We start from the raw sequence: 13,887 nt of genomic DNA, 5'->3' as shown, positions 1-13,887 counted from the left end.
GAAAATGGATGTATAGTTAGTTATCAGATTCCTCACATGAAGCACACATTACCACTGTGCGTTTGTGCTCTTTGCACACAGGCTTCTTGCACTGCGAACACCAGCTGACTTTTCTGTCTTTGGCAAATGGGCAGATCGCACACCTCTTCCTCTTCGCTGCACCCTTCTGTCTTATGTCCTCTTCTGGTTGGGTGGTGACTATGGTTTGTTTTTCCATCCCGCATCTTCCCATTGCCTCTATGATACGCTTTTGGAGTGTGGGCCTGCCCTCCATGCGGCTCTTCATATGTGGCATGACCAGCTCTTTGCCCAGGTCCTTGATGAATAGTCGGCGTGCATTGGTGACACCACCCATGTAACCAGGGTGTTCTGTAGTGAAGTTGGTGTACGCATTGAGGATGGCAATATCCAGCATATTGTACCAGAGCACCATGGGCCACCTCCGTGTTCTCCGTTTGCATGTGTAGGTGCCAACCATCTGATCTGTTGTGTCCACTCCTCTTTTGTTCTGTTGTAGTACAGTATCACTTTTGGTTTCTTCTTCTTACTGTCATCCACTGCTTTGTCATCATGCATTGTGCTCAGAAGAACAACAGCCTTTCCTTTCTTCTGCACATACTGTAGCTCACCATGGTAATGTTGCCATTGAATCCAAATTCTGAGCTATGAATCAGCCGTGATTTGCATGGCTTCATGATAGGTGGTCTGTCTGGTTTGTTCTGGCGAAGAGTCCCAACAATAGTCAGGTTCTTCTCGAGGAGCTTCTCAGCCAGAGGGACACTGGTGAAAAAGTTGTCCATTGTGATGTTGCGAACTAACTCTAACCCTAAATTATGATTTTAGCTGAATTAAAACATGATATTACCTGAATATATGTGATAGTAAACGATAAAATACATTTCTTTGAAATATATAGCAAAGCAACGCTCAGGCTAACATGAAATAACATAGAAAATAGATGTGGGTCATTTTTGACCCATGTTGTGCATTGGAAGGTTAGTAATACAAAAATCAATTTTATTCAAAAAGTATGAAGAGAAAGAATAAAATAACACTGTTTAATGACCAAAAACAAGTTAATTGAGGAATACCTGGAATACTGAAAGATTACATTCAATTATTGCAAAGAAACAGATAATAAAAACTTGTTTGGGTCACATTTGACCCATGTTATGCATCAAAGGGTTAAGAAAGTTATTCGCCCGCAGCAGAGAAGAAGCGAGGAATGAGAGATGTAAGTGAAGTCCTAGTTAGCTAGGCAACATCATTGTCTTAAGTTGATGCTAAGTTAGCTAACGTTATTCCTTGTATCAAGACAAACATATTCATTTGCTGTACGAGCTGTCGGGGGAATTTCCAATGAACATGAAACATCATGTTGGTTATTGTCTGCTGGTTCTGCATCAATAATGATTTGGAGTAAGCATGTGTGAGTTGAGTGCTTCTCAAATGGTTTATCTTCAGGAAGAAAAACATTTTTCCATTTCAGCAAGTCGTGAGCCAATTTTTAAATCATTCAAGTTTATTTCACAGAAAAACAGCACTGTAGGCTTGTCTTGTTAATCGGTGCGACTTTGACTAAAATAATCTTGTTTTGTCACCAGAAAAATGGCTACAGCTAAAGCATCTGGTTTTATTTCCAGAAAAAATAGTAATATTTCTGTATTTGTTTTCAGAAAGATGGCTGAAAATATCGGGTTTTGTTGCCCCATTTAGATTTTTTTTAAATATATTTCCATGTCTGTTCTGAGTCCTCCGCCAACTTGTTAGTCGGGTTGCCTTTTGCTAAAATACTCACTAATAGTCACTAGAAAAAAGGCTAAAATAATCTGGTTTTGTTGCCACAATTTGATTTTTTTCTCCCTAAACTTTTTTTTTTTCATCCACACATCTGACTGCGACTCACTGAAAATGATACACAATCCACTTTTATGTCACGACCCAGCAGTTGGGAACCACTGGTCAACTGGATAACAGTTACTGTAATATTTCCATGTCTGTCCAGAGTGATTGAACACTTTGCACAGTTGTTCATTTATTCTACTACTGTGGCTTTATTGTTTTGTGTATATTTTATAGTTTTGTGTATCTGAAATAGGATTAGCCACATTGCCATAAATGGAAATTTAATAATATAAAATAACCCAGAGATGTAGGGGTGCTTTATTTTTTGTTTTACTTTTGTAAATGTTAAATTTGCAGATGATTATTGCAATATGTATTTCAAAAAGATTCATTGCTCTTCCTTTTTGCTTTTACCAGTAGCAGTTTAGAAGTCTGGAGTAAAAAAGTGCACAAGTAGGTCAAATGCATTAGTTAATTTCAGGTGGTTAATCAAAGATCCATACAACATAATCTGATATGATTTCATAGTTTAAAGCACTATTTATGTATTTTTTATGATAAATAAGTGCTAAAAATTATTTTGCTTGCGCGCTTTGCACGCTCACATGAATTATTTGTGCCCCAGGTGTGCCCCAGTACAGTATTAGGTCTAGTGACGCCCCTGTTTGATATGGGCTGCGTTTTTGGTAACCTATAATGTGATTAAGTCTATGTTTTACACAACTTATTTTGTGTGATCTGTGAGGAGGATACGCCTGCAGGGTCACTAAGCTGCTGAGGCTGATTAGTTATTTCACTGACGCCAACCAAAACATAACCTTTTGCAGTGCTTTTCAAAAATGCTATTTGAAGTAATATGGCCCACGTAAGTGCTGTTAATGTAATGTGATTATTTTGCAGAAAGAGTAAGAACCAGGGTTCATACGGGTGCTTAAAAACCTTGAAAATGCCTGGATTTTATTGTTGTGTTTTCAAGGTTTGAAAAATGCTTGAAATTTGGGTGAAGTGCTTGTAAATGCTTGGATATGTTCATCAAGTTTCTCGGCAGTCTGACTCAATAGGCTAATTATAAAATGGAAAAAAATAAAATAAGTTTCCTTAAAAATGAAAGCTACACGCTTGACCTGTTGGCTTTGCATGAGCCCTTGCTTTAGGTTGTTGTCATATAGGGCTCTGTGTTGCCCCAAAGAGGACAGTGGTGCATCGGTCCATCGTGTTGTCATTTTAATGAACATTGGAAAATGACAAATACAAACTTTGGATACAATTGGGACTAAATCCATGTGTAGCCTGATGCAAAGTATGCAAAAAGGAAATTCATTTGCACTTTTTGGACTTGTTTGCACTGTGAAGGTCGTATGTCATTTGTAAGCTTTTGCACAACATAGAAATTAGTTAATGTGAATGATTTTGAGTTTTTTATGCAACATGGTTTGATTTATGTTTTGCTCCATTATTTTGGTTGTCTACCTAACTTGTCTGACGACCTCAGTTAAAGCAAACACGTTTCATTTTATCCATCATGATCCGTGGTCTGGTCCATGTTTTGGTTATGTTTTGTTAGCTTTGGACTCTTTCAGTTCCTGTTTGACACGTGAGTTTGATTTGGTTGCCATAGCTACTTATTATTTTCACCTGCCTCTGGTTAGTGGTCTCACGCTCAGCTGCGGTCAACCACTAATCAGAGAGCTATTTAGTCACCTTGCTTCCCACGCTCAGCCTGGCGTCATGGCTTATTTCATGCAATACCATAGTTCAAGCTGTTTGTTTACTTCATGCCTTGCCAAGTAAGTCTTAGTTATTTCATGCCACAGTTTCATGAGGTTCATGTCTTAAGATTTTTGCCTTAGCTTCCGCGTGCGATAGGCACGCTTGCCTTCGGGTTGTTTTCCGTTTTGTACCTCGTTGAGTGTTAATTGGAATTAAAAAATGTTTTTACCTGCACGCCTTGTCCAGAGTAGTCCGTTTGCATCCCGGGGAAACAAACCTCGCAGTAAGCTGCGACACTCCCGTAATGACAATATAGTTTTGGTTAGTTGCGTTAAAATGGTTACATTATTTGACTTGTTTGTACTGTGGAGGTCATTTACTATATAATTTGTAACTTTTTTCACAACTTAGAGCTGAAATAATATGAATGATTTTGTAGTTTTTACACAACATGGTTGTATGCATTTCTTGCTCTATTATTTTGCTTGTCTACTTAACTTGTCTGGCTACCTCAGTGAAAGCAAAAAAAGTAAACTTTTGTCTTTTTGTTGATTTCTTATCGTAGCCACAGTTATAAGGCTAGATGTGCTTAAAGGGGAACATTATCACCAAACCTATGCAAGCGTCAATATATACTTTGATGTTGCAGAAAAAAGACCATGTATTTTTTCAACCGATTTCCGAACTCTAAATGGGTGAATTTTGGCGAATTAAACGCCTTTCTGTTTATCGGTCTTTTAGCGATGATGTCAGAATGTGACGTCACCGAGGTAATACACCCGCCATATTCATTTTAACATTACAAACACCGGGTCTCAGCTCTGTTATTTTCCGTTTTTTCGACTATTTTTTGGAACCTTGGAGACATCATGCCTCGTCAAAGTGTTGTCGGAGGGTGTAACAACACTAACAGGGAGGGAATCAAGTTGCACCACTGGCAAGAAATCTCCCGCCAGACCCCCATTGAATTTACCAGAGTGTCTTCACATTTGACCGGCGATGCTAAGACAGACATGGCACAGAGATGTATGGATAACCTGCAGATGCATTTGCAACGATTAAGTCAACGAAATCACAAAGGTGAGTTTTGTTGATGTTGTTGACTTTTGTGCTAATCAGACATATTTGGTCACGGCATGACTGCCAGCTAATCGATGCTAACATGCAACGCTAATCGATGCTAACATGCTATTTACGCTAGCTTTATGTACATTTGAAACTAGATACCCACATTTAATGCGAAACAAACACTTACCAATCGACTGATTTAAGTTGCTCCAGTGTCACAAGATGCGAAAGTCCTGATCGTTTGGTCCACACATTTTACCGGCGATGCTAATAAGGCAGCCATGCTATGGGCCACTTCATTAGGTACACCCACGCTATGGCCGAATAGCGTCAATAGCTATTCGCTCAATAGCTTCAATTTCTTCTTCAATTTCGTTTTCGCCTTCTGCCTCCATACTCCGACCATCTGTTTCAATACATGCGTAATCTGTTGAATCGCTTAAGCCGCTGAAATCCGAGTTTGAATCCGAGCTAATGTCGCTATATCTTGCTGTGGTAACCGCCATGTTGTTTGTATTGGCAGCACTGTATGACGTCACAGGGAAATGGACAGTGGTTTCGAAGATAGCGAAAATAAGGCACTTTAATGTTTTATTTAGGGATATTCCGGGACCGGTAAAATTTTGAAAAAAACTTCAAAAAATACAACAAGCCACTGGGAACTGATTTTTATTGTTTTTAACCCTTTTGAAATTGTGATAATGTTCCCCTTTAATGAAAGGTGACCGAGGTGTTGTGAAACAGACTAAATATTTTCCTTAAATGTATTATCCTTATATTAATGTGTATCAGTTTTGTTAATAAATGAGTGGAATTGACGTTTTGAGGGTGCGTGTATTTATATCACATTATGCAGTTTACAAGCACAAACACGCTCTGAATGCCCTGATGTTCCATGTCATTGAGTGCTCCAAGTAAGAAAAAGAACAAGAAATTTGAAAAACAACACAAATGGAGACACATTTTCAAACACCATTGACTTCTTCTTCTTTCGTTTAACATCAGATGTTCAACTCTGTGTCGCGCAGCCATAGTCACATCTCTGGTCCTAGGTGGAGGAGGCTAGCCTCCGAGCGCGGTCCATATAAAGGGCAGATGTTGATTATATGGTCGGCGGTCCACTCAGGGTCTCTGCACTCGCATGCCGCACCGTCCGCCAAGCCCCACGTCTTCATTGATGACCCAAAGCGACCGACTCCAGTCCGTGGACGGTTCAGCGTGAGCCATTGTCGGCGTGGTAGGTCGTCTCCTCCTGGGTCCCAAATGTAGCGGTAGACTCGGGAGGGCTCCGCCCGACTCTCAATCCTGCTTCCCAGCTGCAGCCAACCATGCACCTCTGGAGATGTCCTCAGAGGGGGAGTTGAGCATCCCAGGAGTGGCGGGACTTGAGTGCTGAACACCAATGACATTGAATAGTCACACTGCTTCATTTTCTATTCCCTATTCAGTTAATAATAATTGCTGCTTCAATGTTAGGCTTAGCTTTTATCAGATTTTCCCTATTTTTTCTCCAGACAGCATTTGGTGACCTCAAACAACAAGACTGTGGATTGATTCACACTGGTTTTTCGCCTTTTGAAGGGTACTGGGAAAACCGGAACATTGATCTTGAAAGTCCTTAAAAAAGTGCTTGAATTTGGCCTTGGAAAAGGTGTATGAACCCTTAAGAACATCACTGATCCAAGAATGAATGGTGGCCATGCCTATTAGAAACCCATCCAGTCTCCTTTTGCAGTACCTGAGTGTATTTTCTCCATGCTAGAGGCAGTTGGGCCATCAAGTCAGTTTTGTCAGTGGTTCCACTTGGCTGCATCTACTTGGCTCTGGCTGACACAAATGTTCCAGTTCACTTGTTCCTGTTCCAGGTCACTGTTAATTCTACTTCAGAATGTCCTCGTGCTGTGCCGGGGGGGACGATCATACGGCCAAAACCAGGCCAGACATTGTAATAACTGGAGGACTTTGTTTAAGTATTGGTGCAAACTAGCCAATGAAAGTATGAATATTTGTGTGCAGCTGGTACGTGACAATGCAGACCTGCGCTGTGAGCTTCCTAAACTGGAGAAACGGCTTCGGTCTACGGCAGAGCGAGTCAAGGCGCTGGAGGGGGCACTGAAGGAAGCCAAAGAGGGAGCCATGAAGGATCGACACCACTACCAGCGAGAGGTGGAGCGCATCAAAGACGTGATGCGCGTGCAAAATCCTTTTCGCCGCCCTTACGCTGCACACATAGGTCAGTAACGGTGTCGGCTATGTTTACACAAAGTGTCTTAAATCGGATTTATTTCAGATCGGATTTTTTCCAACTGACTATTAGTGACTAAGTGGAACGTGATTTTTATCAGACAGGCCCCAATGTGGGCTTGAAGTCACCGCCATGCACACTTCAATAAAATAAAAACAAAATAAGTTGACCGGGAGGAAGTCACTACTACTACAAAATAAAATAGAAGTCGCAACACCTTAAAAATGAGTGACTTGGCCAGGGTTTGAACTCACAACCTACCCATCTCAGGGTGGACACTCTACCCACTAGGCCACTGAGTAGGTCCCTAGTTCTTTAAGGTTTAAATAGCCTTGGAAAGTGAAATAATAGCAAATTATAAAATATAGTAATAATGATTTTTCAGCACATGGATTTTTTTTCGAGAATTGATGTGCATTGATGGCAACTTTCAATCTTTAAAGTCATTTTTGAAAGATAAATCTTGTTGTCGGTAATTTTGTGGTGCGCTTTTTCAGTTTTGCATGATTAAGTAGTCATTAATCACAATCTATATAATAAACAAAACGTAACCAAGATTGGGTTGTGCCCATTAGTGAACTAATGACATAACCATCTTGACTTTGATCACATTGCACACGAGTGAATGAAGGCATACTTACTCAACAGCCATAGGGTGGCAGTATGAACATTGCCAACACTGTCATAAAAATGTGCCATATAGTGAAACCACATTTAACAACACTGTCCTAATCATGTGCCATATAGTGAAACCACATTAAACACTGTCAAAAACATGTGCCATATAGTGAAACCTCACTAAACAACACTGTCATGAATATGTGCCATATAGTAAAATCATACTAAACAACACTGTCATAAATATGTGCCATATAGTGAAACAACACTGTCATAAATATGTGCCATATAGTGAAACCACACTAAACAACAACGACCAACACATTTTGGAAGAATATTTGCACCGTAACACAACATAGACACCACAGAACACATTCACAGAATTCCCTGCAACACCAACTCTTCCGGGACGCTACAATATAAACAAACGCCATTGGTGGATCTATACCTGACATCCACTGTAATGATACCACGTATAATAGCGTATTTAGTCGATACTACCATGATTACAGAGAGGAAGTCCCTACTACTACAAAATAAAATAGAAGTCGCAACACCTTAAAAATTAGTGTTTTGAAATGAGTTTATTTCGGTCATATAATCAACCAATTTGTGTCATCAATTTAACAGTACAGACTATACATATTAAACAATCATACATATTTACACACAAAAAGAAAAGAAAAAGAATGACCGAAAAAGGAATAGGCTGAAGCTAAGGCTTATATTTGGCTTTGACATTCACTAAAAATAAGATTACGTTCAAAAAAATCAATGGGATGAAAGTGATTGTTACTATATTTTATAATGGTCTATTATTTCACCGTTCAATGCTTTCTTAAACCTCAAGCCTTTTTTTGTTCAAATAAAGCCAATAATGACATTTTTTGTGGTCCCCTTTATTAAGAAAAGTTCCAAATTAATTTTGGTACCGGTACCAAAATATTGGTATGGGGAAATCACTAATACACACACCGAGCACCCACTGGCAGAAATGTAGATCGGTGGCTATGGTTTTAATGTATTGTGCCTGCTGAGAGCCATTTGCTTTTCGGCTGGTGGGGCACCACTTTCCTTGCCCCTCAAGAAAAATCCAAATACCACATATTTCATGCTGCTAAAAGTCTTTATAAGTCTATAAGTTCACATCAGAGTTATGTACAATACAACTTACAGGAGCATCGTACTCTAATTCATGTATCCTGCACTCTTTAAAGAAGGATGCAGAAAGACAACCTACAGTTTGTCATGTAGGTTTTATTAAACCAGTGTTTAACCTTTTTTGAGCCAAGGCACATTTATTTGCGTTGAAAAAATGTGGAGGCACGCCACCAGCAGAAATCATTAAAAAACGAAACTCAGTTGACGGTAAAAATTTATGTCGCGATTGTTGGATATGACTTTAAAGCATAACCAAGCATGGATCACTATAGCTCTTGTCTCAAAGTAGGTGTACTGTCACCACCTGTCACATCACACCCTGACTTATTTGGACTTTTATGCTGTTCTCCTGTGTGTGGTGTTTTACTTTGTGTCTTGCGCTCCTATTTTGGTGGCTTTTTCTCTTTTTTTGGTATTTTCCTGTAGCAGTTTCGCGTCTTCCGTTGAGCGATATTTCTCGCATCTACTTTGTTTTAGCAATCAAGAATATTCCAGTTGTATCTATCCTTCTTTGTGGGGAAATTGTTGATTATCATGTCATTTTTCGGATGTACGAACCCTGTTTCCATATGAGTTGGGAAATTGTGTTAGATGTAAATATAAACGGAATACAATGATTTGCAAATCATTTTCAACCCATATTCTATTGAATATGCTACAAAGACAACATATTTGATGTCCAAACTCATTTCCCAACTTCTTTGTCACATGTTGCTGGCATCAAATTCTAAAGTTAATGATTATTTGCAAAAAAAATGTTAATCAGTTTTAACATCAAATGTGATAATAATAATAATAACTTAGATTTATATCGCGCTTTTCTAAATACTCAAAGCCCTCACAGAGAAGCAGGACTCAACATTCATTCACACCTGGTGGTGGTAAGCTACATCAGTAGCCACATGCTGCCCTGGGGTAGACTGACGGAAGCGTGGCTGCCAGTTTGTGCCTATGGCCCCTCCGACCACCACCTATCATTCATTCATCATTCATTCACCAGTGTGAGCGGCACCGGGGGCAAAGGGTGACGTGTCCTGTCCAAGGACACAACTGCAGCGATTTTTTGGATGTCAATCGGTGGGAAGCGAACCTGCAACCCTCAGGTTTCTGGCCGGCCGCTCTACCCACTACGCCATGCCGCCTTTGTAGCATATTCAACTGAATATGGGTTAAAAATTATTTTCAAATCATTGTATTCCGTTTATATTTACATCTAACACAATTTCCCAACTCATATGGAAACAGGGTTTGTTCTTTGTGGACGCCGTCTTTGCTCCACAGTAAGTCTTTGCTGTCGTCCAGCATTCTATTTTTCCTTAATTTGTAGCCAATTCAGTTTTTGTTTGGTTCTGTATAGCCTTCCCTAAGCTCCAATGCCTTTTCTTTGGAGCACTCACCTTTTGTTTATTTTTGGTCTAAGCATTTGACACTTTTTACCTGCACACTGTCTCCCGCTGTTTCCGACATATACAAAGCAATTAACTACCTGTTGCCACCTACTGATATTGAAAAGTATTACACGGTTACTCTGCCGAGCTCTAGACAGCACCGACACTCAACAACAACACATCATTTGCAGACTGTAATAACTTGTTTGCGAAAAATATTTTTAACCTATATAGGTGAAATTTGATAATCTCCCACTGCACACCAGGCTGTATCGCATGACACACTAGTGTGCCGCGGCACAGTGGTTGAAAAATACTGTATCGAAGACACAATTTAGAAAATGTAGCTACTAACTTTAAGCAGGCTGTCTGTGTGTTTCATCACCTACACATGTGATAATTGCCCTGGCGTTGCAGCGTGAGAATGTCTTACATGGCGCAACCCTCCCCTCATGTCTCTGCCCTTCTTTCACCTCCTTCCCCTCGCTAAAATGTGTGCTCCTGTCTGTTCAACTCATTTCCTCTCACATGGTTTGAGCACACATTCCCGTTGTGTTTTACTCTGAGTCCGGCTATATTTTTGCCTCTTTCCTCACACAAAGCGTGACTGAAGACTCCGTGCACTCTACTGTCCACCTGAGAAGACCTGATAGGAGATGATACAGTATCATCTGCTGACAGATGCTACCTGGTGGCTGTTTCAGCACACTGCAGATACAGTCTGGTGTGCCGTGGGAGATTATGCAGTTTCACCTATTTGGGTTTGCAAACCAGTAATTATATTTCACAAATTATATCCCGTTGTTGAGTGTAAGTGCTGTCTAGAACTCGGCAGAGTAACTGTGTAATACTATTTCATATCAGTAGGTGACAGCCGGTAGCTAATTGCTTTGTAGATGTCTGGAACAGGTCGTGTGAGACGACAATGATCTGTCGTGATCACAATATGCAGGCGACAGCGGGAGGCAGCGTGCAGGTAAAAAGGTGGCTCATGTTTAAACCAAAAATAAACAAAAGGTGAGTGCCCCTAAGAAAAGGCATTAAAGTTTAGGGATAGCTATGCAGAATGAAACTCAAACTGAACTGGCTACAAAGTAAACAATAACAGAATTCTGGACGACAGCAAAAACTTACAGCATGTGGAACAGAGACGCCGTCCACAAGGTACATCTGAATATGACATGACAACAATTTCCACATAAAAAAGATTGTAATCTTGATTGCTAAAACAAATCAGGTGCGGGGAATAGCGCTCAAAGCAAGACATGCAACTGCAACAGGAAAAGCCACCAAAATGAGATCGCAAGACAAGTAAAACACTACACACAGGAAAACAGCAAACAAGTAAAAATAAGTCATAAGTGATGTGACAGGTGGTGACAGTACTTTGAGACAAGAACTTTAGTGATGCATGCTTGGTTATGGTTTAAATTCATATCCAACAATTGTGACAAATACTTTTTCTTGTCTACTGAGTTTTATTTTTTAAGGATTTCTGCTGGTGGTGTGCCTCCGCATTTTATCAATGAAAAAAATGTGCCTTAGGGTGATGAGAATCCTGCATGTGTCACATGCAGGATTCTCACAAGAATGAGGCAAACATACAACCTTATCTACTGTACCATGAAGATCACAAAATAGCGGAGAAATAGTTTATTGCTCTACCTTTCAGTATCAGGTTTTATCAGTCACTTAGTTTGTTTTTTTTTCCCCAAAAGAAGTTATCATCATGAAGAAGGTCTTACAATATGGCCAACTCATTCAAGTTTTGCAATGAAAGCCCGCTACTTGAATAACGATGAGCAGAAACACACTACTGTACACTCACTGGCCACAGCATTGGATACACCTACAGTCGTGGTCCAAAGTGTACATACCGTACACTTGTAAAAGACATCATGTCATGGCTGTCTTGCGTTTCCAATCATTTCTACAACTCTTATTTTTTGGTGATAGAGTGATTGGAGCACATACTTGTTGGTCACAAAAAACATTCATGAAGTTTGCTTTTTTTATGAATTTGTTATGGGTCTACTGAAAATGTGAGCAAATCTGCTGGGTCAAAAGTATACATACAACAAAGTTAATATTTGCTTACATGTCCCTTGGCAAGTTTCACTGCAATAAGGCGCTTTTGATAGCCATCCGTGAGCTTCTGCTTGAATTTTGGACAAAAAAAATTGGTGCAATACAGCTAAATGTGTTGCTTTTCTGACATGGACTTGTTTCTTCAGCATTGTCCACACGCTTAAGTCAGGACATTGGGAAGGCCATTCTAAAACCTTCATTCTAGCCTGGTTTAGCCATTCCTTTACCACTTTTGACGTGTGTTTGGGGTCATTGTCCTGTTGGAACACCCACCTGAGCCCAAGACCCAACATGCGGGCTGATTTTCTTGGAGGTAATCCTCCTTTTTCATTGTCCCATTCAAAGCACCATTTCCATTGGCAACAAAACAGGCCCAGAGCATAATACTACCACCGCCATGCTTGACGGTATGATTGGTGTTCCTGGGATTGAAGGCCTCACCTTTTCTCCAAATATATTGCTGGGTATTGTGGCCAAACAGCTCCATTTTTGTTTCATCTAACATCACATTGACAAAGACCTAAAGGAAGGTTCTGCGGTCAGATGAAACAAAAATGTATGTAAACTTTTGATCGCGACTGTACATGTAGTGATATGTACAAGTGGGCCTCGTTTTATTCGTTCCGTGTTGAGAAATTTTAAATGGATTCAGAAATAGTATCTACCAGGATGTTAAAGTGGTCGCTACACAAACATTTCATTTAAACAAAACAGAAAGGGACAAATGGTAGAAAATGGATGGATGGAGGTTACTGTTGATCACAACTATGCTAAAATATATGAGTGTAATGATTAATGGAAATATCGATGTATATTCTAAAAATGTGATTACATTGCCCTGTGCTTGACAGGTTTGCATTCTGGAGGATCAATTGATTTACAGTAGGGCAAAAAAGTATTTAGTCAGCCACCGATTGTGCAAGTTCTCCCACTTAAAATGATGACAGAGGTCTGTAATTTTCATCATAGATACACTTTAACTGTGAGAGACAGAATGTGAAAAGAAAATCCAGGAATTGACATTTCAGGAATTTTAAAAAATGTATTTGTAACTTATGGTGGAAAATAAGTATTTGGTCAACCGTTCAAAGTTCTCACTGATGGAAAGAGGTTTTGGTTCAAAATCTCACATTACATGGCCCCATTCATTCTTTCCTTAACACGGATCAATCGTCCTGTCCCCTTAGTATTCTTCTTCCTCCAAACACGACATGTTGAGTTTATACCAAAATGGATTCATGGATGATACAGCAGAGGATTGGGAGAATGTCATGTGGTCAGATGAAACCAAAATAGAACTTTTTGGTATAAACTCAACTCGTCGTGTTTGGAGGAAGAAGAATACTGAGTTCCATCCCAAGAACACCATACCTACTGTGAAGCATGGGGGTGGAAAAATCATGTTTTGGGGCAGTTTTTCTGCTAAAGGGACAGGACGATTGATCCGTGTTAAGGAAAGAATGAATGGGGCCATGTATCGTGAGATTTTGAGCCAAAACCTCCTTCCATCAGTGAGAGCTTTGAATGGTTGACCAAATACCTATTTTCCACCATAATTTACAAATAAATTATTGAAAATTCCTACAATGTGAATTCCTTGAATTTTTTTTCACATTATATCTCTCACAGTTGAAGTGTACCTATGATGAAAATTACAGACCTCTGTCATCATTTTAGGTGGGAGAACTTGCACAATCGGTGGCTGACTAAATACTTTTTTGCTCCTTTGTATATTGATTGAACAACAGAAAAACATTGGATTAG

General features: G+C 39.7%; 1 protein-coding gene across 1 annotated transcript in view; it reads left to right on the top strand.

Annotated features, from left to right (window-relative positions):
- The window catches only part of LOC133548252 (kinesin heavy chain-like), a 285,184-nt gene that overhangs the window by 221,355 nt on the left and 49,942 nt on the right, over positions 1-13,887 (top strand). The window contains exon 24 of the mRNA XM_061893571.1: positions 6,640-6,856. Within this exon, the coding sequence (XP_061749555.1) occupies positions 6,640-6,856 (217 nt within the window). The remainder of the gene's footprint in view (positions 1-6,639; positions 6,857-13,887) is intronic.

The sequence above is a fragment of the Nerophis ophidion genome, linkage group LG02, assembly GCF_033978795.1.
Source record: "Nerophis ophidion isolate RoL-2023_Sa linkage group LG02, RoL_Noph_v1.0, whole genome shotgun sequence".
NCBI lineage: Eukaryota > Metazoa > Chordata > Actinopteri > Syngnathiformes > Syngnathidae > Nerophis > Nerophis ophidion.
The sequence above is the reverse complement of the archived record's forward strand: the minus strand, read 5'-3'. Positions and strand labels throughout refer to the sequence as shown.